This window comes from Artibeus jamaicensis, unplaced genomic scaffold (genome assembly GCF_021234435.1).
Source record: "Artibeus jamaicensis isolate MK-2021 breed Jamaican fruit bat unplaced genomic scaffold, CSHL_Jam_final contig_585, whole genome shotgun sequence".
Taxonomy (NCBI): domain Eukaryota; kingdom Metazoa; phylum Chordata; class Mammalia; order Chiroptera; family Phyllostomidae; genus Artibeus; species Artibeus jamaicensis.
Genome location: NW_026521894.1, coordinates 11,141,010 through 11,164,815, shown reverse-complemented (window position 1 = coordinate 11,164,815; position 23,806 = coordinate 11,141,010). Strand labels below are relative to the sequence as shown.

The window sequence follows — 23,806 nt, the reverse complement described above, 5'->3', positions numbered from 1 at the left end:
TGCCCTAGAGACCTTAACCTTGAAGATTTTTCTCTTCCATTCCTCACCAAGAACTAACTGATCCTTTTAGTTCTCTGAGATTCCCATCCCAAATTCTTTTTGTAAAGTTTATCTTTAAATTATAATTCACATAAACTATTATATTAGTTTCAAGTGTACATAATAGTGATTAGACGTTTGAATAACTGATGAAGTGATCCCCAGAAACCTACTATACTTCTGGCACCATATATAGTTTTCACAATATTTTTGACGATATTCCTTATACTATACTAGCATGCTCATGACTAATTTTGTAACTGGCAGGTGGTGCTTCTTAATCCCCTTCACCTTTTTTGCCCATTCCCCCACTCCCTTCCTGTCCGGCAGGAATCAGTTTGTTGTATAAGTTTGTTTCATTTTGCTGTTTTTTATTTCACATATAAGTAAAATCATATGGTATGTGTATTTCTATCTCTGACTTTTGCTTAGAATAATATCTTGTAGGATCATTCATGTAACAAATGTGAAGGTTTCATTCTTATTTATGGCTAACAGCCCATTGTATGTATGTACCATATCCTTTTTATCCATCCATCTATCAATAGGCACCTAGAATTATTTGAAATAGCCAAGATGTGGAAGCACCCACCCAAATATCATCCCTATGACCTTACTTCAGATTTTTTTTACTAATTTTCCATTTTATGAGGTCTCTCTTTCAATGAACCATGAATACTTTTAATGCCAGTCCAAAGCACACAGAATTGCTTGATTTTATCAAACTTACACTTCACAGGTGACAATATGTAACATAGAATTTTTTTCTTATTCTCTCTCATGGAACACTATTATTCTTTCCCCTGGATATTGGAAATGAAATATTTTGAATAATGTGGTTTTTACTACTTATGTTTCCTCCTAGAATATTAGCTATAAAAGCAGAGACTGTGTCTGCTTTTTTTCTTTAACTATTTTACCTGTACCAGGCAGCTCTACTTCTTATTTATACAGAAAACCTATAGCTCTGGCCAGTATGGCTCAACTGGTTGGACTATCCTGAAAACTGAAAGCTTATTGATTCCATTCCTGGTCACAGCACATACTTAGGTTGCAGATTCCATCCACCCAGTTGGGGTGCATACAGGAAGCAACCAATTGATGTCTCTCTCTCATCAATGTTTCTCTCTCTCTATCTCCCTTCTTCTTTCTCTAAAAGCAATAGGAAAAAAATGTCCTTGAGTGAGAATAAAAAAAGAAAACCAATAGATATTTATCAAATATACATTTTATACAAAACTTTTTCTATAATATGAGTATTTAAGTAAATATTATTCCATACTGCATGTTATCTTCATAGGCTATATTTGTGCTATAATATTCTGTATTCAATAATCCTCTTTACTTCTTCCTTATCTCTCAGACCTTTAATATTTTGAATATAGAAGCTTAGCATGTATTAGATTTTTTACCTACTAGAACTCAGTTCTTTGGAAATAATTAAAAAGCAAGGTGTGCTACAGTGTGAATAATATTCCATAACTTTAATAAAATATTCAGGAGGGTTATCATATACATTTTAATTTATCTATGAATAAATAAATATTTACTAGACAATATGCTACTTACCATCACAAATATTTCTGTCAGGTGACAACACCAAGAATATTTTTTAACATAATGTATGAGTTGTGTGATAAAGAGAGAACCACTTTCTCTTCTCCAGGAAATATTATCTGTGCATAAAGGGAATTATAACTTTTGAGTTACAGCTTTTGCAAGGGTAAAAGATTTCAATATCTCTACACAGACTTAAGCATATAGAAAAAACAAAGACTCAAAATCCTGTGACTGGCTTTATATACAAAGGAACATGGTGGACTTAGGTTGAACCATAAAAGATACTATGTATTATGGGTTAACAGCATCTCAGATGAAATAACAGAATTCTAGAATCATAGTTCTGTGGTTCAAAATCAAATACTGATGTGTTTAAACTGATTCTATAGATTATATTTTCTAGCAAATATTCTCTCACTTAGTCTTAAAATTTTTTCAAGGCTCAACAGCTGCAGAGTGATGGAGCAGTTATTGAACACACATCTGTTTGGCACAGAAGATGATTCAATGACCACCATTGAATCACCAATGCTTACACCATTAATAGCAGGCAGCCGGTCACCCTGAAGGTGCTCTCCCTTAGTTAACACTGGTTGGTTCAATTCTTAGATCAACTGCGAACAGAGACTGCTTTTGCTGAGACTGCTCTCTTCTGGTATTTCAGTAGTACATTCCTGGACACAAAAGTCTACATGTTTCTGAAATGGTTTAAATGTTTAAGTGATATAGCTACTCTATTATTTTTGTTGGGTTATTTAAATCAGCCTAAACTTCATAGTCAAACTGACTTGGATTTATATCTAAATACTACCATTGTTTATCCAGGCAATTGATACAGTTTTTGTGAGCTTTAGTTTTTCCTTATCTTGTGAATGACATAATAGTATTTAGCTTACAGAGATATGTTAGAGACCATGTATATACACATATACATATACATACATATACATGTATATACATACATATCTACACAAGTAGATTTATAGCTGCAATATGCATAATTGATACAAGAATTAACAAATAAGAATACAATAATAAAGTTTGTGTTTCACATACTCACAACAGTATTCCCTAGAATACTGAGCCAAATTATGAAGGCAGGGAGGCCTAATTCCCACAAAACCTTGCCTACAAGTAAAAGACACATACGTGGAGTTGAGGAGCAGAAAGCAACAAAATCCTTCTCCACGTGGGTCTTGTGGACGCCATCATCCTTCAGGTCCTCTGAAGATTGTGCAGAGCTGTCTGCCATGGCCTTTGGTGAGTCACTGACCCACACCTCTCCACTGTTTCCTGGGGCAACATCGTCTTGTTATGTTATTAACAGCTAGACCCATTTTAGCAATTCTTTGACAACTAAATAAATAGGAAGCTCTTAATGAAGGTGTTCCAATTAATCACACACATACAGGATTGGCCTAATACAACATTATCTCTACTCACATCTAACAGGGTGTCATGAATAGCAACTACCATCTGGACTTGGAACATGCCTATTGATCAGGGAGAGTAAAGGTGTTATAAACTACTATTGATTATTCCTAAGTAAAGTAATCAGTTTTTGGTTTAATGATAGTAAAATAACATTGCAAAGTCGTGGAAGGAAATATCTGCTCAATTTGACAACAGACACAAGATTCTAAAACAATTTTTTCTTTCCCATTGTTGTTTTTTCCTTCTAAGCCATTCCACAATTGATATAATCATATTTAAGATTGAGCTAAAGTATCTATGGCAGAAAGTGATGCCATAATTATGTTTTTATTCATTGAAGTATAATTTACATACAGTAAAATTCACTTTTCAAGTGTACAGCTTCACTGTTTTTGTTAACTATATATTCATGTAATTACCACTGCAACCAATAGTAGTCCTTCCATCCTTCACTTCTGACAATCATTGATTTGATTTTATCCCTATGCTCTGCCTTCTTCTTATTATATGCAAATAGAATTATATAATATGTAAAATTTGGTGTATGGATACTATTACTTACTTAGCATTGTGTTACATTTTAATCCCTCACCATCATCAAAAATACATCATAAATATTTTTACTTATCAGGTCAGAGATTCAAAAATTTTGGTTAGCAAGTGTTGAAATTAAAGTCATTTTATGCCATGATTTTAAAAATTTCACATAAAGATAATTTAGAGTTAACATTAATATCATCAACACTTCCTGTGGTTCACTGACAGTGGATGGCATTTACATTTATTTGTGTATCAGTCTCTCTATTATCATCACTAGATATTCTCTACAGAGAAGTATATTCAGTGTAATCATAAAAGTGAAGCACAAAATTATTTTCACTAGATATAAAACACCCAGTAAAACTTTGCATAATACATGCTTCCCTGACCTGTAGACCCCATCAGAACTTACCACCTCTGCAGGCCTGAATGATGATGACCTTGGGTTTATCCTTAAGATGGCAGCAGTTTCGATTGTTGAAAGTCTGGAATATGGTGTCATAATGTAGCACATCTGATTTGTCATTATTATGCAGAGTCCCACAGATTCTATCCAGGATGCCATGAGACATGAACACCAAGAATGTGCTGTCTGAAGACTTGTGCTCTGGGCGGGCAGCAAATGCCTCCAACACTGACTCCATCTCCTGAAAAAGGGTAACCTTTAAACATCAGATCATAATACCCCTTTCTATCACTGATGCTTTGAGGAATAGAAAGAATAAGTGACAATTGCCTGGCACTTTAAAGTGGCCAATATATAGAAGATGCTCAGAGTGGCCATTATTATTGTTATTTTGCTGTTGTTGCTCTTAATGTCATAGTTACTAGAATAATTCTGGCAAACATGTCACAATATACATGCTATGGTAATTACCATTTTAAACATTCATAGGTATAATTAAGTAGCATTAAATACATTTATAGTGTTCTACAAGCATCACAATTATCTATACAGAAAACTTCATCATGCCCAACAATACCTCTACCCACCACAAAATAACTTCACTTTATCTCATCTCTTAACCACGGGTAACCTTTATTCTGATAACTTTTCCTGTGAATTTGCATATCCTATGTACAGATAAGTGGAATTATATAATAGCTGTTACTCTTCGGTATCTGACTTATTTCAATAAACATAATGTTTTTAAGAACCATTCACATATCAAAATTTCATTCCTTTTTATAGCTGAATAGTATTCCATTATAAGTATATATTGTATTTTGTTTATCCATTCAGTTGTTGATGGACACTTGGATTGTTTCCACATTTTAGTTATTGTGGTTAATGCTACTATGAAAATTTATATACAAATATGTTCTAGTCTGTGCTTTCACTTCTTTTGGACATATACCTAGGAGTATATGTTGATGGGTTGTATAATGGTGTAACACTTTGAGAAACTACCAAACTGTTTTCCACACTGGCTGCACTATTCTATAGTTCTATCAATAATAGACAGGTTGCCAGTTTCACCACATCCTTGCTGATACCTATAATGGTGTGTGAGTGTGTATGTTTCTAATAGCCTACCTAGTGGGTGTGCAGTATTAGCTCATTGTTCTTTTGACTTAAACTTCCCCAATAGTTGAACATTTCTATATCTTCTTTAGAAAAATGACTATTCAGATATTTTTCTTATTTTTAAATTGAGTTGCTTTTGACTTGTTTTGGGTTTTACAAATTTTTATTGTATTTTTCCATTACCATTCAGCCTCCTTATACTCCCCTCCCCCATGCAATCACACCACTGTTGTCCATGTCCATAAGTCCTTTTTATTTTTGCTCAATTCCTCCACTCCCTAACCTTCACCCCCCTTAGCTCTCATCCTGCCCTCTATCTATGACTCTGTCTTTATTTGCTTGTTAGTTCAGTTTATTCATTAGATTCTACATATGAGTGAAATCATATGCTATTGGTCTTTCTCTGACTGGCTTATTTCACTTAGCATAATGTTCTCAAGGTCCACCCATACTGTTACAAAGGGTAAAATTTTCTTCTTTTTTATGACTGAGTGGTAGTCTATTGTGTAAGTGTCTATAGTTGTTTCATCCACTCATCTATCTAGGCAATTGTAAATAACACTGTAATGAACACAAGGATACTTACGTTCTTTCAAGTTAGGGTTTTGTGTTCCTTTGGATATATTCCCAGAAGTAGGATCACTGGGTCAAGGGCAGATTTGTGTTTAACTTTTTGAGGTATCTCCCTGGTGCTTTCCATAGTGGCTGCACCAGTCTGCATTCCCACAAACAGTGCAAAAGCTTTCCCCTTTCTACACATCCTCGCCAGCACTTTTTGTTGACTTATTGGTGATAGCCATTCTGACAGGTATGAGATGATATCACATTGTAGTTTTAATTTACATTTCTCTGATAATTATAGGGTAATGTCCCTGATGAACATAGATGCTAAAATCCTCAACAAAATATTTGCAAGACAAATACAGCAATGCATCAAAAAGACCATGCATTATGATCAAGTGGGATTTATGCTTGAAATATCAGGTTGGTACATTTGAAAATCAATAAATGAGATTCACCACATAAATTACATGAAGGGTAAAAAACCATATTATCATACCAATAGATGCGGAAAAAGCTTATGATAAAATCCAGCACCCATTTGTGATAATAACTCTCAGCAAAGTGGGAATAGAGGGAACATACCTACACATAATAAAGGCCATATGTGACAAACCCACTGCCAGCACCATGTTCAACAGGCAGTAACTGCAAGTATTGGTGAGTTTAGAAGTGTTTTATCTATTCTGAATATTAGTTCTTTATCAGATATAAGATACATCACCATTTTGCCCCATTAAATGTTATCCTTTCACTTAATTGATTGTATTCATTAAGGCAAAACAGTTCTTAATTTTGAGAAGTCCACTTTATCTTTTGTTGTCAGTTTTTTTGTGACAGTTCATGGAGTTGTTTCCAATATGATGTTGTAGACTTTCTTCAAGGTTTTATACTAAGAGTTCTACCATTTTAGTACTCTGATTTATTTTGAGTTAATTTTATATATGATGTAAATTAAGGGTCCAACTTTATCCTTTAGCATGTGAATCTTTAGCATATCCCTTTTACCCAACACCACTTGCTGACTTTTTCCCCTTTTCAATAGTCTCAGAACCCTTGTCAAAAATCAATTGACCATAAATATGACGTTTTATTCCTGGATACTCTATTATACTCCATTGATCTATATGTCAGTCCTTATGCTCTTAGCATATTGTATTAGTTACTGTAGCTTTGTAGTTCACTTCAAAGTTGAGAAGTATGAGTCCTCCAACTTCATTCTTTTTCCAAACAGCTTTGACTATTTGAGTCTCCTTTAAATTCCCTATGATTTGAGCATTAGTTTTTCTATTTCTAAAAAACAAAAAAAACAGGTTGTTGGAATTTTGATAGAGATCATGTTGCATCTTTAGATCACTGTGACTAGTATCAACATCTTAATAAAAGTGTTATAAAAATAGGTTATTAAAAAGTGTTATGTTTTTACTTATTTAGATTTCCTTAACTTCTTTCATAAAGTGTTTTTTACATTTCACTGTACAAGTTTTTATCTCTTTTGTTAGATTTATTTCTAGGTATAAATTGTAGGTGTTAACTGTAAATAAAATTGCTTTCCTAATTTTCTTTTCAGGTATGGATTGCTGGGATATAGAAACAACAAATTTTTATATGTGTTGATCTACTCTGCAAATTTGCTAAATTTGTTTTTTAGTCTAGTAGATTTCTTGTGAATTCTTTGGAATTTTCTATATGTAGAATATGTCATCTGTGAATGGAGACAATTTTACCCGTTCATGTATGATTTGGATATCTATTTACTTCTTTATGTTTGATAGCTCTTTCTAAAACTTCTATGGTGATGTAAAAATAGCAGCAGTGAAAGTAGTTACCCTTGTATTTTTCCTGATATCAGTGAGAATATTTCAGCCTTTCACCATGGAGTTTTTCATAAATACCCTTTTTCATGCATATCATTTTTTCTTTATTTCTAGTTTTCTGGAAGTTTTTATCATGAAAGAATGTTGGGTATTTTCATATATAATTTTATGTACCAATTGAGATTGTGTTTCCCCCTTCATTTTATTAATATGATGTATTACATGGATTTATTTTCTTACGTCAAAACACTCTTACATTACTGGAACAACTTCTACTTGCTCAGCATAAATACCCTTTTAATATTCCATTCAATATTATTTTGTTGAGAATTTTACATCTATATTCATCAGGGATATTACTGTGTATTTTTTTTTCTTGTCATGTCTTTATCTGTTTCAGTATGGGAATACTTCTGGCCTTGTAGAAGGTTAAGAACTGTTTCTTTCTCTTCATTATTTTTCAAAGACTTTGAGAAGGGCTGGTGTTATTTCTTCTTTAAATGTTTGCTGGAATTCAGCAATGAAAACATCTGGTCCGGGACTTTTATTTGTTTTGAGTTTTCTTTATTAGGAATCTTCTCCTGGTATAGATTATTTTTAAATTTTCTATATCTTCATGATTTAGTCTTATTAGGTTGTTTGTTTCTAAAAATTTTTCTATTTCATCTAAATTACCCACTTCTTTGTGTTAACAGATATTTATATACAGTACTCTTTTATAATCCTTTTTATTTCCATAATTACAGAAGTAATGTCTCCTCCTTCATTTTGGATCTTATTTTTCTTTTTGTCTTTGTAAATTCAGCTAAAAATTTGTCAATTTTGTTTATTTTTTTTGAAGAACCAAGTTTTAGTTTCATTGATTTTTCATGCTTATTTTTCTGTTCCACTTAATTATACCTTCCGACTCCAGAATTTCTTTTATAGCTTCTTTTCATAATGTTCATGTCTTTATTAATATGCTTACTTATCTTATTCTTGTTTTTCATAATTCCTTCCTTTAACTTTTGAGCATCTTTAATGTTGTTTAAAGTCTTTATTAATAAGTCGGGGCTTCCTCATAGATGATTGTGTTTCTTTTTCTTTTGTTCCTTTGAATGACCTGTGCTTTCCTGCATCCTCATGTGCATTGTGATCTTTTCGCTAAAAACTGGATATTTTAATTTTATTGTAGCTTCATATGTCAGTTTCTCCCCTTACCCTGGGATTTGCAGTTTTAGTGTTTCTGTTTATTAATATTAGTAATTAGTATTAGTGTTAATTTAGTGCATCTATGTACCAGATATTAGCATAAACTGAAAGCTTGGTTTTCTCAGGTACTTTTTGAATACCTGAGCATAAATGATTGCTTTCTAAATCCTCCCATATTCACAATTGGTTTTGAATGTCAAAAACAAACAAATGAAGGAAAAGCTACAGCTCTTTAAATCTTCCAGAAGCTACTTAAGTCTGTGGGTATTGAAACAATGGCATCCAGCTTCTGTGCCTACCACACAACAATCTAAGTTAGAAATATATTCAGAACACAGACCCTGATATTTGGAGGAGAATGTCCTTATTACTGAAGGTAGATCCATCAGGTAGTGCCATAAATGTAGTCCCCATAAGTGCCTACCACAGGATTGGGGAGTGAGCAATCAGTAGTCACTACTGTACTCACAGCTCAAACTGACTAAATTACTGTCAACTTATTGGCCAAAATCTTCCCTAGAAGTTGCACATGTTCACATAAACTCCAGAATTCCAACATAGTTACTTCAGACTGTTTCTGTCAATACATTTCTTCTGCAGATGGAGAGAGTGATAGAATTCTGGCACTTCTTCTCTGATGTCACTTTGCTCCGTTGATTATTTTTTAATTCCAATCCTTAAATCAATTTATTGTTCTTATCTTCTTTAGTGTGTGGCTCTCTGGATCATGGACCTATTGAGCTTTTTTGTCAACATGCTTCAAATGGTGTTTGGCCAATAGGAGGCACTAGTAGGAGATTTAAAAAATTGGAGATTAATAGAAGAGAGGATTACTCTCCACAGTGGCTGTGTCTTCTATAATTACAGTGCCTTCTGTGTGATTGATTGCCTTCTCCAGCTGTCACCACATTCTGGAACAAAGTGTGTGTGTGTGTGTGTGTGTGTGTGTGTGTGCGCATGTGTGTGTAAGTCCTACAGAAAGTAAAGTGAACAGTTTTTGGTTTAAAAATAATAAAAATAACCACAAGAATAATGACAGAATTGTGGCTGAAATATATATGAAGGTACATATATATGCACATGCATATGTATACATACCACTCACAGGAAGTATAGATAATTACAAATACCACCTTTAACTTTTTTATTTTAAATTAATGAAAGCAAGATTCAGACAATGTAAATAAATGACCTCAAATTACAAAGCAAGTCATTAGAGGTGTAGGGGCATGTAAGTTTATATGTACTGCACAGGGAAGAGACTCTTACCCTGGCTGTGAGATTCTCTTCCACATGCACACTGTAGCCCAGGTTCTCAAGCAGCCCCTTCATTCCAATGATGTCATGGTTGGACCCATTACGCCTTGGTAGGTGGTCAAACTTGGTGTTACAGATGATGAGGGCCAGACGAGTGCGGCCCTCCTTCTCTCTTATTGGATAAATCTGCACAACGAAGTCAAGTTAAATGCATTATATGTTTTCCTCATATCCACAGTATACCCAGTTACTCTCTCAAGGTTATGACAGCTATCATTTATCTGCTAACTTTTGCCAGAGCTAATTATTTACTCTCTACTAGTTGATAGGAGATGGAGTTTTTGAAAGAAAGCAGTGGGAAATGGACAAGGGACTTTAATTTGGCTATGATTAAAAGAGTGAAATCTCAGACTGGTGAGCAAGAACAGATGTGGACATTTTATGAAATGGTTTTGTGGAATGCACTAGAATATTTTCTCTCTATTTTCCACTTAACTAAAACAGCTAATATTTAAGATCCTTTCTCACTGTTGAACATTAAAAACATACCTATTTGTCTATACTGATCATAATTAAACCCACATGTCTATATAAGGGATATGTAGGTTTCATGATACATTGCATCATTATTAACTTATTGCCTATATAATTCTCTTAATAGAATGAAATTACCTATCTATAATTATTTTTTAATTATTTTAGTGGCTTAAGACATCATAAGGAAAATTATGTAAAGAACATTTCTACTTCATTTTACCCCCATTCCATGCATTTATTGTCTTACCATTCCAGCCTCCTTTTGGCATAGTTCCAGGAATTTTTCATGAGGGCAAAGTATGAGTTGATCTATGGAATCTTTGGATTCTGACTCTCTTTGAACAGGGACTTCTGTAACAGTTTTAAAACACATGGTATAATTAGAATTGAGATATCTGATAAATGGCTCTCTTATTGGGACCTGTATTTGATATCCCCTAGAAACCATTATGGAGAAAGGCAGTCATTCTATTTTTATTTAATTATTGTTCAAGTACAGTTTTCTATCTTTTACTCCCATTCTCTTGAAAAATGGAAAAAAATTACAAGAAGACATCTTAGCTTATAAGTGTTATAGTTTTGTCCAATATTTTGTTAACAAATGAATTATGGTTAGGCAAGAGAGACAGCTCCTTTGTGAGGAAAGTTATCTAATTATGAGTTCTACCTGAGATGTAGAAATCCATACATGTGACTAGTAAAGACTAAGAAAAGAGATTTAATAAGGTCCTCCTAACTGATTTCCTCTCACGTTTCTTTTTCTTTCTTTTTTTTAACTTCTTTTTTATTTTTGCTCAAGTACAGTTGTCTCCATTTCCCCCTCACCACTCTCCCCCCATCCCAGCCATCCCCTTGGTCCTATCTCCCTTTGGTTTTGTCCATGTGTCCTTTACAGATATTTCTGAAAACCATTCCCCCTTTTGCCCCCCATTATCTCCTCCTACTTACCCTTTCATTACTGTCAATTTGTTCTTAATTTTAATTTCTCTAGTTATATTTTGCTTGCTTATATATTTGGTTTATTAGGTTCCACTTATAGGTAGAATTATATGATATTCTTCTTTCACTGCCTGGTTTATTTCACTTAGCATAATGTTTTCCAGTTCTATCCATGCTGTCACAAAAGGTAGGAGCTCCTTCTTTCTTTCTGCTGAAGAGTATTTGATCCATTCATTTACTGATGGGCACTTATGTTTCTTCCAGCACTTGGCTATGCTTCTTAATAAATGGCACCACTATTCACTCATTTGCCCAAGATGTAAACCTAGAGGTCTTTCTTGATTCTACTATTCATTCTCTCACCCTTTACCCATTTCATTCTCTGATCCATTCCATCAGCATGTTCTTTTAACTCTACAACCTAAATATATCCTATACATCAGTTTTCAGCTCCCCTCTGAAAACTTTACATTCTCAGCACCAATATTGTCCCACATGGCCTGAAAGTTCAAATAGCCCCAAAGTTACCTTTCTAAATCTACTCTTATCCTACTCCATTCCATTGCCATAATAATGACCAGAATGGTCTTTTAAAAAGATACATAGATTTTTTTCTCTTTCTTCATTTCTGAAACTTATTAATTGTACTTTATACCTTAGTCCAAAGTCTTCAAAAAGCTATGGTACATTTTTACACATTGGAATAATATGCAGCAGAAAGAAGGAGCTACTGCCCTTCATGAGAGCATAAGTAGAACTGTAGAACATGATGCCAAAAGAAATAATCCAGGTGATGAAAGACAAATGGCATATGATCTTACCTAGAAGTAGAACCTAATGAACAAAACAGACAAGTAAACAAAATATAACCAGAGACATTGAAATGAAGAACAAACTGACAGTAACCAGAGGGGAAGGGGGAGAGGGATAACAGGGGAAAGAAGGGGAAGGGTCATCAAGGAATGAGTATAAAGGACCCATGGGCAAAGCAAAAGGGGAGAAGAATTGAGAGTGGGAGGTGGGGGAGAGTGGAGGTGTGAGAAACTGGTGGCAGGAAAATGGAGACAACTGTACTTGAATAACCATAAAAATGTAAAAGAGAACAAAAATTATGCAAAAACACCAATGTAAATATCCTCAAAAGTAAAACTTAAGTCATAATCATAGACATCATTGGACAATTTACAAATTCTTTGGGAGATACTTAAAATGCCAGAGATTTCTTAGTCTTTACAATTAACTTTGCCTTCTGGGAAATGATACTGCACTAAATGAAACACCCCAATGGCTTTCATCAGTTAAAATAATGTCCATATGACTTTAATATATCATTTAAAAATGTACATGATCAAGTCACTGCCTAAACTTAACTTCATTTGATTCTTGCTCACAGCATCTACGGTTTTTCTGTTTCTCAAACACCACAACCCTGTTGCTACTCAGGACCTTCGCACTTACCATCCTCCCTATTTGTGGTTTCCTTTCCCTAGACTTATATAAAACTGGCTTTTGTCATTCATATCATTAGCATTACCTTAATAGACCACCTAATATAGGTAGTATTTTAGTCATCTTCTACTTTAACCTATCCCATTATCTTCTGTTTTTCTTTATAGTTTTCATAAATATCTGCAAATGTGTTAATTAGTTTTTACTTCTAATTGTCACCTCCTCTTCCTCACTTGAGTCAAATCTGTGTGAGTCTTATTTTTAAGTTATAAATGCCCAAGGTGAAAAAAGAATAGTTGATAGTAGCTACTCAAAGTTTTTGTCGACAAATATGAATAAATTAATGAACTAGTGAGTTCAAAATATTCAGGTTAAATTTCTACCTAACTTGCTTTACAAACAATCTGGGTCCTAGTACCCATTTAATACAAGGCCTTTGAAAAGAGAACGTGGGTGTTTTATTAGGAGGAACCCGCTGTAACATGGAGAGCCATGCAAAGTGGGATAGAAGCTAGATTAGAGAGCTAGAAAAAGTGCCAAATTAGGAATTGTGGGCTTTGGCCTTAGTAACATGAGAGGGTACAGTTTTTCAATTTATGGGAAGGTATTTTATTGAATACTCTATTTTATACCCTGTCACCTTCACTATTGTCATTAATATTTTGTATTTTTTCTGAAGAAAAACATTTGGATTTAGTGCAATGAAGACTATGCAAATATTTATAGAATATCCAGCTGAAAAAAATTAGGGTAGACAATGATCCTTTACTTTTGTAGAAGAGATGACACATTTCTTTCATTATTGGAAAAATAATTTACATATTTTATTTTAGGTGGAGGAGGGGACATGTGGTCAGAGAAATGGCTTAAATCCAAGTCTAAATCAAGTAAGTAGAAAGAAGGGGCTGGGAAAATGGCTTTTAATTTTTCTTCAAGAACCTTCGTGAACTGCATGGGCCTACTGTCAATGAACAAAGTACAGGTTTTTATCTTTTATTAACTGAGGAAAATTAGAATAAAGTTTTCCAAACTATTTCTGTAGGACTAAATTACTATCCTGTAATAGAAAGATACTTCAAACTGAGAGCAAGATACAGTGTAGACATGAAGCAGAGAACTGGGAGAACTTTGCAGGGACAAAGCAAAGAATAACAGAGGGAGCAAGTCAGCCTCATCTGTAGAAAATAAATGGGAGCCTACAGGTGAGGAGATATGAGGTTAAGAACTGGTGAATTATCTATTATCTGTCAAGTGAGTAAGAAGTCAGATATTGAGTGTGAAGATAAAAGAACAAACTGAGACACACCTTAAACAAAACTGAGGAATCTTACCTGGAGAAAATCCCAACTTGGAAGCAAGAGTGGAATCTCTCTTGCAGATATAGTCTATGAATATTTGGCTAGCGACGGGCCCTTTAGGAATCACAAAGTCAATCAAGTCTCGAGCCTTGGCTATAGTTGTAACATTTCCCTTTTTTACTTTTTCACTCTCCTCTCGGTTTAGCACTTTTTCATTTAGGACATCATCCAGCAAATTATTAAGTGTGTCTTCAGATACTGAATCAACAAATATTTTTCTTTTTTCATTTAGTCTCTTATCTGTTGGAAACATAGAAACATTGACACAAACAACTTAAGAAACATCACTTTTACCTCAATAACTGAGATACTCTTTTTTCCTATATTTCTTCTTTATAGATTAAATGGTTCAAAAAATGAATTGTTTGCTATATCCAAGATCACTTTCATTCTTCATAAGTCGATGGATGCCCATGCCCAGAAAGGTCAAAACCAAGCTGTGCTTATCCAAGCCGTTGTCCTTGTTTTTTTTTGGTGAGTTACAGGCAGAACTCAAGGAGTCTCACCTGTGCTATGACTTTGATGATTACATTTGTGGAAAAAAGAATCAATGATGGCCACATTTGTGTCATCCTTATTTCTCTTATTGAGGAAAAATAGATCATGGAAAAATTGTCATGCAGATTTTGAACGTCAACTGTGTTTGGATCTTTGGGCATTCAGGGAAAATAAACACACACAACCCAAAGCCTCAGAAAATAAGGCCACACCTTCCTGGCATTTACTTTTCCCTCTGAAACACCAAGAAGTCCAACTAACTTATGGATTCTGCCTCAAAACTGAAAGGCATATTTTGATCAAGGATGAAGGTTTCTTCCTTTCTTTTCTAACTAAATATTGCTCACATAAGCTATATAGAATTTAGTTAAAAAAATGAGTCAATTTTATGCCCCAGATAGACAGATCTCCTAAAGATACTGAGTTAGGGTGTGTGGCAGAACAGCTGCAATCTACAAAAGCTATGGTATCTGTCAAGAAGACCAAACTGCCCAGATTTTTGGCTTAAAACCTACACAGACTAGCTCAACCTAACATGAGGACTAATTTAACTTTAGGGTAACCCCTAGCTTCAATATACACTCATTGTGATACATTATCATGCTAAACAACGCAGCCAGCCGCTTCATCAGAAATGAAAAGAACATATAAGGACACAAAATAGCTAATGTAGCCCCTCTAAGAAATCACCCCTTTCCCAAGGAAGGTCCCGAATATTCCTCCTTCTAACTGAATATTCTACCCCTTGATTAAATGCATCTAAATAAAAGTAGAAAATCCCAGTAAATGAGGACTTCACTGCCTGTGGACTAGCCCATTCTGTCTCACTGCTACACTAATAAACTGACTTTCACTTTAAACTCTGTGCTGTCTTGTGTTTGAATTCTCTCCTGTTGGAAGCCAAGAACCCACAGGGCATTCATGGACTCTTAGTTCTTCCGACCCCCAGAACACCTGCATTAATACAATCTGATAAAGCAAAAGAAAACATTACCAGCCATGGCCTCTGTGGCTCTCTTCTTAGGAGGTAGGAAATAAGCAAAGAAAAAATATTCAGAACAACTTGGATTTTCCTGTTGGGCAGGGTGTGTTCACATCTTGCGACATAACTATTGCATTGCACATGTGAATGGTTATATATATAGGCATGCCTTTTTTTTAAATAAGACCCGGATGTCATCTCTCAGGATAATTTTCTATGAAAGAAAGAGGTAGGATCCTGTAGTTTTTCTTTCTATTTTGGAGACTCCTTTGCAGTATTAAAACTTTTTAGTTTGATGTACTCTCCCTTGATTATTTTTGCCTTTGTAAACATGCTTTTGGAGTTGTTGGAGCAAGCCGCCTCAAGATATCTTTCAATGTCATACGGATAATTCTGAATTAAAATCACTTGAAAAGCAGCAGGAGTTCGAGGAGCTCTCTAACTGGTTTGTCTCTCTAAACCCAGGAAAAAACTCTGCATGTGATAGACGTCCTCCCTGTGCCTGGAGGCTGAGATACAACCTTAGTAAAGAGTTATGAAATCCAGAGTCAAAAAGGCTGTATAAACAAACCTAGTAAAGCCTGTACTATTTACTACCTAATCCAAACCTTGCATAAATTCCCTCGTCATCAGTGCTAACTTTCTTTGTCCTGTCAATTTCTCGCAAATTTACTGTTTGTCTGAAAGGTGCCTAATGTGATCATTTCTTTAAAATTCATTTTATGACAGAACATCATATTGTGATTCTCCTATGCACATGTATTCAATTTTTTTCTTCTGTTAATCTAGTTTTGTGTCAATTTTATTAATCTAGCCAAAGTAATTAAAGAAGGGTAGAAAGGGGTCTTCTCTCCCTCAGTTACAGTGTCATATCAAAAAAGTCATTGCCAAAATTAAGGTTAGGGAGTTTGTTACCTATATTTTCTTCTAGGAGTTTTATAGTTTCAGGTCTTGCTTATAAATCTAATCCATTTTGAGTTTATTTTTGTGAGTGGTGCAAGATAGGTATTAAATTACATTCTTTTGCATGTGGATATCTAGTTTTTCCTATCCCATTTATTTATTTGTTTTTGCTTAACCATTTGTTTTTTTATTGAGTTTTTCTGATTGAAAAAAAAAGTTCTTGAGCCCTGGCTGGTGTAGCTCAGTGGATTGAGAACGGGCCTGTGAACCAAAAGATCGCGGTTTGATTCCCCGTCAGGGCACATGCCTGGGTTGCAGGCCAGTTCCCAGCAGGGGCCAGTTCCCAGCAGGGGCCAGTTCCCAGCAGGGGATGCACCAGAAGCAACCATACATTGGTATGTATCTCCTTCTCTCCTTCCCTTCCCTTCTAAAGATAAATAAATTTTAAAAATTGAAAAAAAGTTCTTCCCAGTTACAATTAAGTGGGAAGCCACAATTACAATTCACAAACTGTGACATGAAAAAAATAACACAAAGCTCGTCAGGAATGACACCAAACCCTTCCATTTTATTCACAAATATCACATATGAGCACTGCCATTTTTTTATTGGAAAGGGGAAGAACATTTATTCTGGCAATACTTTACAATTCCAGAAACTGGTTTTGCTACCACAAGTTTCAGGAATAGAAACCATAATAAATTTGGAAGGCATTTTTTTTCTTTTTGCAAGTTGGCCAGAGACTACTTGGTTGAAAGACTCCTCTTGTACTTTGTGAAGTTCATGTCAGCCTTGGCTGGCTGAGTCTTCCCATGGGTTGAAAGAGGAAACATAATTTCCTGTACAGACAGTGAAAATTCCCATAGAGCAGAGTGAATGTGTTATGTACCTTCGACCCTTCCCCAGCCTCAAGCAAGTTCTCAAGCTTTTCTGGAGCTACTTTTGGTCATGTTGCCGTCTATCACAATGACCTTTTCCTACACCATTTATTGCAGAGACCATCTTCTCCTGTTGAATATTCTTGACTCCCCTTTCAAATATTAGTAGACCATACATTTCTGTGTTCTTGTTGCTGTTTTACTGATCTATGTCTGTTTTTATGCCAGTGCCATACAGTTTTTATTACACCTTTGAAATAAAGTTTGAAGTCAAGAAGTGTGATCCCTCCAGCTTTATTCTTTCTCAAGATGTATTTGGTTACTTGAGATTTTTTAATTAATTATACCCTTTAATTAAAATGGTTAATATCTAAAATATATAAGAAATTTATATAATTCAGTAACAAAAACACACATAATATTATTTAAATATAGGCAAAGGACATGAATAGACAGTTTTTACAAAGATGACATATAAAGGGCCAACAGGCACATTTTGTGTGCCTTGAAATGGTCCTTGAAAAGACAAATCATCAGAGAAATGCAAACCAAAATCCCAATCTGTTAGAATGACTATTATCAAAATGACAAGAGATAACATATAGAGAAAAAGAAAACCCTTGGACCTTATTAATGGGAATGCACATTGGTGTAGCCACTCTAGAAAACAGCATGGAGGTTTCTCAAAAAAATTAAAAAAATAGAACTATCACATGATTTAGCAATTCCATTTCTGGGTATGCATCTGAAGGAATGCAATCACTCTCAAAAAGATTTCTGCTCCATCAATTTACTGCAGTGTTATTCCCAATAATCACACATGGAAACAACCTACATGTCCATCAATAGTTAAATGGATTTAGAAATGTGATTCTCTATATATTATATGTATCATTATATATTATAAATAAGTCATACAGAGAAAACAAATACTGTATGATCTGACTTGCATATAAAATCTAAAAATGCTAAACTAATAGAAATAGAGAGTAGATTGCTAGTTGCTGGGGCTTAGGGGGTGGGGGAAATGAGGAGATATTGGTTAAAAGGCACAAGCATCCAGTTATAAGATAAATAACGTCTAGGGATTTCATGTACAACATGGTATCTATGGTTAACAGTATTGTATTAGATACTTGAAAGTTACTGAGAATAGCTCTCAAATGATCTTACCAAAGAAGATAAAAAAGAGAGATAACTTTGTGAAGTGATGATGTTAACTAAGCTTATTGTGGTAATTATTTGACAATATATACATACACGAAATCATTATGTGTATATCCTAGATTTGCATAATATAGTATGCCAATTATATCTCAATAATAGGGAAAAATTAAGTAGCATAATTAAGCATTGACCTGGTAGATTTTTAGACCACAAATTATATCAGTCAAATTTATTGCAAGCTCCCAAGCTCATTAATATGTCCTTTCAGCTTAGGTGGACAGTGAGCTAGCCATCACAGACAGAAGAGGAATCCAAGAAGCACAGAGTCTTTCTGCTCCCAGCATCACCTAAGCTAAAGCCTCTTATCTTCCAGAGGCTCCTGGAGGAAGACAGACCTATTTGACTTTTCTAGCCAGTTTTAACAGGTTGTTGTCTCATATAGGGGCACATGAAACAATACCCATTACTCATCTCCTCCACTCAAGCATATGTTCTATGTATTGCAGAAAACAAATTCTATGTTGTACTTCATCTCCACTTGTAACTTTAATAAAATGGGTTATAAAGAGACTTTAAAATAATGTTTGCTCCTGTCCTCAGACTTTATTTTAGCATCAAAACACCAAAACAATTATGAAAACAACTACCATATGAGTTCTTTAGACAGGTCAGGTGCCCAGCACCCTAGAACTGGGAATGCCTCTATGGACACAAAAGGATTCGATGGCTCCAAAGACCACTTATAACACAAGATCAAGTTCAATAATTTTCTGTCTATTGTTAGTTGTTGGCTTCTCTTTAACCATAGCCCATGTCCTTGTGCCAAATTTCTGAGTCAATAAATTAAGGACTACAAGAGTATGGTAAAAAAGTCATTGGTGAATGAATTATGATATTCCTATGTGTTAGCCCTAATTTTTTCCACTTTCCAGCTCCATGGCCACAAAAAAATAAGTTAACTTTTCTGAGTCTCATTTTGTAAATTATAAATAGGAGTATTTTATGTACGACCAATTTATGGAGTTTTTGTAAAGAGCTAATGATGTACTTCATAGCTAACAAGACTTAACAAATAAAAAGCTATAAATCCTGGTTTAATACGTTCCCAATTTTTTATGGAGAATACTTATCTAAGTATTTAGATCTTTTTGTATTAAGAAAATTATATGTTGTTTAACTGAAATTTAAATTTAACTGCTGTTCAATGTTTCATCCATCAACACTATTAACATTTTGGGCCAGATAATTGCTGAAGAAGCCTCTCTCGTGCATTGTATGATGTTCAGCAGTATTACCTTCTTCTGCCCACTGGGTTCCAGTAACACTGCCCCAGTTGGTGACAACCAAAAATGTCTCCAAATATGGCAACATGCTGTCCTCTCTCCCACCCTCACTTTCCAATGCACCTCTCTAGACTTTGAGTTAGATACAATGGGTAGAGTGCCTGCTCTCTCACTTAGACAGGTTGTGTTACCTTGGGCTTAGCCTCAGTTGTTTTGACTACATACACATTGGGGATAACAACATTATGACTGTGTGGATTAAATAACAAAATTTATTTAATACACATTTATACGGTGCTATGTACATGCACATTTCAATTATTTTTAATTTAATATACATGATAATTATATGAGTGGGATGATTTTAAATCCATTTTATAGATGAGACAACTGAGGCACAGAGAGGTCAAACAGTTTTCCCAAGTCCCTAAAGTACATAAATGGCTGAGCCAGAATTCAAATCCAGGTGGACTGGCAGCAAAATCTAGTTCTTCATTATTCCAGGCTGCCTCTAAGAAATAGGGCACAGGTCATGTGGCAGGTGTCTGGCACATAGTAAGAGCTTAATAGATTGCATTGATTGTCAGAGTTAGATTAGGGTTATCATTTTATACAGCCCTGAAAGCAGGTGCCGTGCTACACGTTTGCTTTCGTACTTTTTTACACTATGCTGTTGCAACAACCTTGAGAGCTAAGCAGGGCCAAGCAAGTAATAGCAACTTTGTCTGATGAATAATAATGAGCCTGCATACTTGCCAAAGAGATGAGATGAGCCTGAGTGAGAAGCCAGTTTTTCTCCTCCCTGGGCCAGCTCTCTCTCGTATCAAAGCAACTTTCATCTTGAGCATTGTGCCAAGACCTACAGGAAGACAAGAAAGGTAATATTGAAGGTCTGCTTTCAAAAAGCTTAAGATATCCTAGGGGACAAAAGCATAAGCATAAGAGAAAATATATGACAATAGAAGAAAGTAGAGAAACCACTAAACAGTAGGACAAACCGGGAGTGCCAGATTAGTATTTTAGAGAAGCCTGGACTTTAAAGTGCTCTGGGCTTTAAAGAATGGCAAGGTTTTGAATACGCAGATGAAAAAAGAAAGGGACTGTATTTAAGGAGCATTTACTAAGTGTCAAGCATTGCTGTGGATTCTTTATAACAATAGATTATTGTTCACTTAACATTACTAAGAATAAATGTTGGTTTTATATATCCATTTTATGGATGAATTGAAGTTCTAGATTAATACTCTTGCAGAAAGGCCCATTGTTAACATCTAGTAGAAAACATTTAAATTTGCTCTTCCAATTCCAAAACCTAAGCCATTTCATTTGCAAATGGCAGAGAAGAGTGAGGGCGGGGAGGAAGAGGTATTTCTTTCAAAGAGAGAATGCTTATTGAAGGGCAATGCACAAACAAAATATTTAAGTAAATTGGTTCCTCACAAAAAACTTATCACTAACTATTATTTTCCATTTATTTATTTATTAGCTATCTCTTTTGGCCACAAAGCATGTCCAGGAAGGAGTGATCTTGCCCATCTCCTTCATTTCTATGTCCGCACATCACCTAAAACACTGGTTGCTATCTAGAGAGCAATCAGTATATATTGTAAAATACAAATATTTTGAAGTGAAAGAAAAATAAATATCAATATAGAAAATGTGTGAATAAAAATCATTTAGAAAAATATATGATAATATAGAAAAAATATTTTAACTTAAAAACTAAAATGATAATATTTATAGGAGAGATAAATATGAATTAATAATTTAATCATGACACATTCCCCAATTTATGTTCATTCATTTTATATATATATATATATATATAAATCATTATATATATAAACAGGTTTGGCAATATCTTCTGTGTAGATTAAAAGTCCTGGGCTACTTTTTTCTCATACATTCAATGGGTGCTAGAACAACTGAATACAATCTTAAATTGTATTCATCTTAATTCACCTAAACATATTTATTGTGGCCCTATTAAGTGCCATTTACTGTATTCAGTGAGAATGAATTAGATATAAAATTTTGGCTTCATGAAGTGTACATTTTCATAGGAAAAAGACAGTTAATAAGTCCACAGACCAATACACTAATAATTGCAAGTTATTGCTGTTCATATTATGAAGGAAACACTTGTGGGTGTGGTGGGGGTTCTGTCCATAATAAATTACCACAAATCTAGTGGCTTAACACAGCAAAAATTGATTCTTTTATAATTTTGGATGTCAGAAGTCTAAAATGGGTTTTACTGGAATTAAATCAAGGTGTCAGAAGGGCCATGTTCCTTCTGAAGGTGCTAAGGGGAAATTCTTTCACTTCCTTTTTCTACCTTCTAGTGGCTGCCTGTGTTGTTAGGCTCATGGTCTTTTGTCACTTTGACCACTGCTTCCGTTATTACATCTAATCCTAAGACTCTGCCTCTCCTGACTTCCTCTTTTCCTTGTAAAGAAGCTTGCAATTACTTAGGGCCACCTGGGTGATACACGGTATTCTCCCCATCTCAAGGTTTTTAATTTAAATACCTCTACAAAGTCCCTTTTGATAAGTGAGGGGGCCAGATTTTGACACCCCAAAATATGCTTTTTGGGATATTGATTTGAAGCTGGTTGTTTTTTAGGAAAAAAGGATACTCAGGAAGCAACTTTGACCACCACCCTCAACCCCACCTGGCTAAAGGGATTCAGATAGAAAAAAACCTATCTGGGGAGGTAGTGGCTGATCTACAAACAAATTTGACCTACCCTGTAACTTTTTTACTGTGACCTCCACAGGAGGAAAGCTATTTACTTTAGCTAGTTACTTCAGCGTGTTTGAATTAAATGGCAGACGGGCAGGATCCAAAAAAGTCTTTTTGTTGGACTCCCATCTGTGTCTCATTGTTTCTTGGTGGCCCAGCAAGAATTTATTTAAAATACGATTGCTCTTTCTTACCTACATGTGAACTGCCTACTTTCTCTCTAGAATCCTAGAAACTGCGTCCCTCTGTTTAGTCCCGAATGGCATGGAAACTTCAATTGGCCAGTGTATCCTCAGATCTCATGTTCTTATAGCACTCCTGCATGTACATACATATATTTGGTCATTGTCTTTTGTTAATCTGTCTCTTGTTAATTTAATTATTAGCCTAACCAGAAAAAATTAGAAAAGTGAAAGGAAACATTTTTTACCCCCCCAAAGAGGTCACATATTCACAGGTGATAATTCTTAGAATATAGACCTACCTTTATGCTCATTACTCTTCCTACCAAAAAAAGGCGATGTTAGGAAATAAGACAATGGAGGAAGCAGAATTTCAATTGGATGGTCAGGAAGTTCTGACTATGTAGGCAAAACTATGTATTCCATAAAGTAGGTTCAAATGAAGGGAAAAGATTGCTCTACTAATTTTTGAACATTCTAAATCACTCCCAGAATATTTCTTTCATCTCTGATATCAATTTTAAAGGATTTATGGCAAACTACAGAATATACAATATTTTAAATATGGAATTTGAGGGCATAAGGAAACTGCAAAAAGTAATACAGTTTGGTTATTTTGAGCCCATTTTACAGTATATGATAAGTTTAAAAAATGTGATTGTTATGGTTGCTGCCATCAATATGTTCAGCATCAAAGCAAAGAGTCATAAATATAAAATGAAATATATTAAATAAAAACTGGATTCTTAACTATGATTTGTAAATGTCACTTTGAGACATATATATATTATATTTATATATATATTATATATATATTTATATTTCTAGCTCTGTGTAAAAAGCCTAGGAGCCATGACTGTCTAGTAGCAATGCTCATCATATCCAGTGTTCAAATTTAATTTCAAAATATTGCTTGTCACTAAAAAGGATAAGGGTTCCCTGGAGAAACTACTGATC

At 34.5% G+C, this 23,806-nt stretch overlaps 1 protein-coding gene across 3 annotated transcripts in view; it reads right to left on the bottom strand.

Annotated features, from left to right (window-relative positions):
* The window catches only part of LOC119060734 (caspase-13-like), a 31,055-nt gene extending 15,251 nt beyond the window's left edge, over positions 1–15,804 (bottom strand). For 2 of the 3 annotated variants that reach the window (XR_005084649.2, XM_037160978.2), the window contains exons 1-7: positions 15,703–15,804; positions 14,184–14,450; positions 10,712–10,815; positions 9,940–10,113; positions 3,986–4,220; positions 2,749–2,892; positions 1,609–1,715 (exon numbers count right to left, since the gene is read on the bottom strand). Coding sequence is in view for 2 of the 3 variants with exons in the window: in XM_037160978.2 (XP_037016873.2) it covers positions 1,609–1,715; positions 2,749–2,892; positions 3,986–4,220; positions 9,940–10,113; positions 10,712–10,815; positions 14,184–14,450; positions 15,703–15,709 (1,038 nt within the window). In the remaining variant the exon portion in view is untranslated. The remainder of the gene's footprint in view (positions 1–1,608; positions 1,716–2,748; positions 2,893–3,985; positions 4,221–9,939; positions 10,114–10,711; positions 10,816–14,183; positions 14,451–15,702) is intronic. The other variant, XM_037160990.2, reaches the window with a different exon arrangement.
* Positions 15,805–23,806: the final 8,002 nt, after the last annotated feature.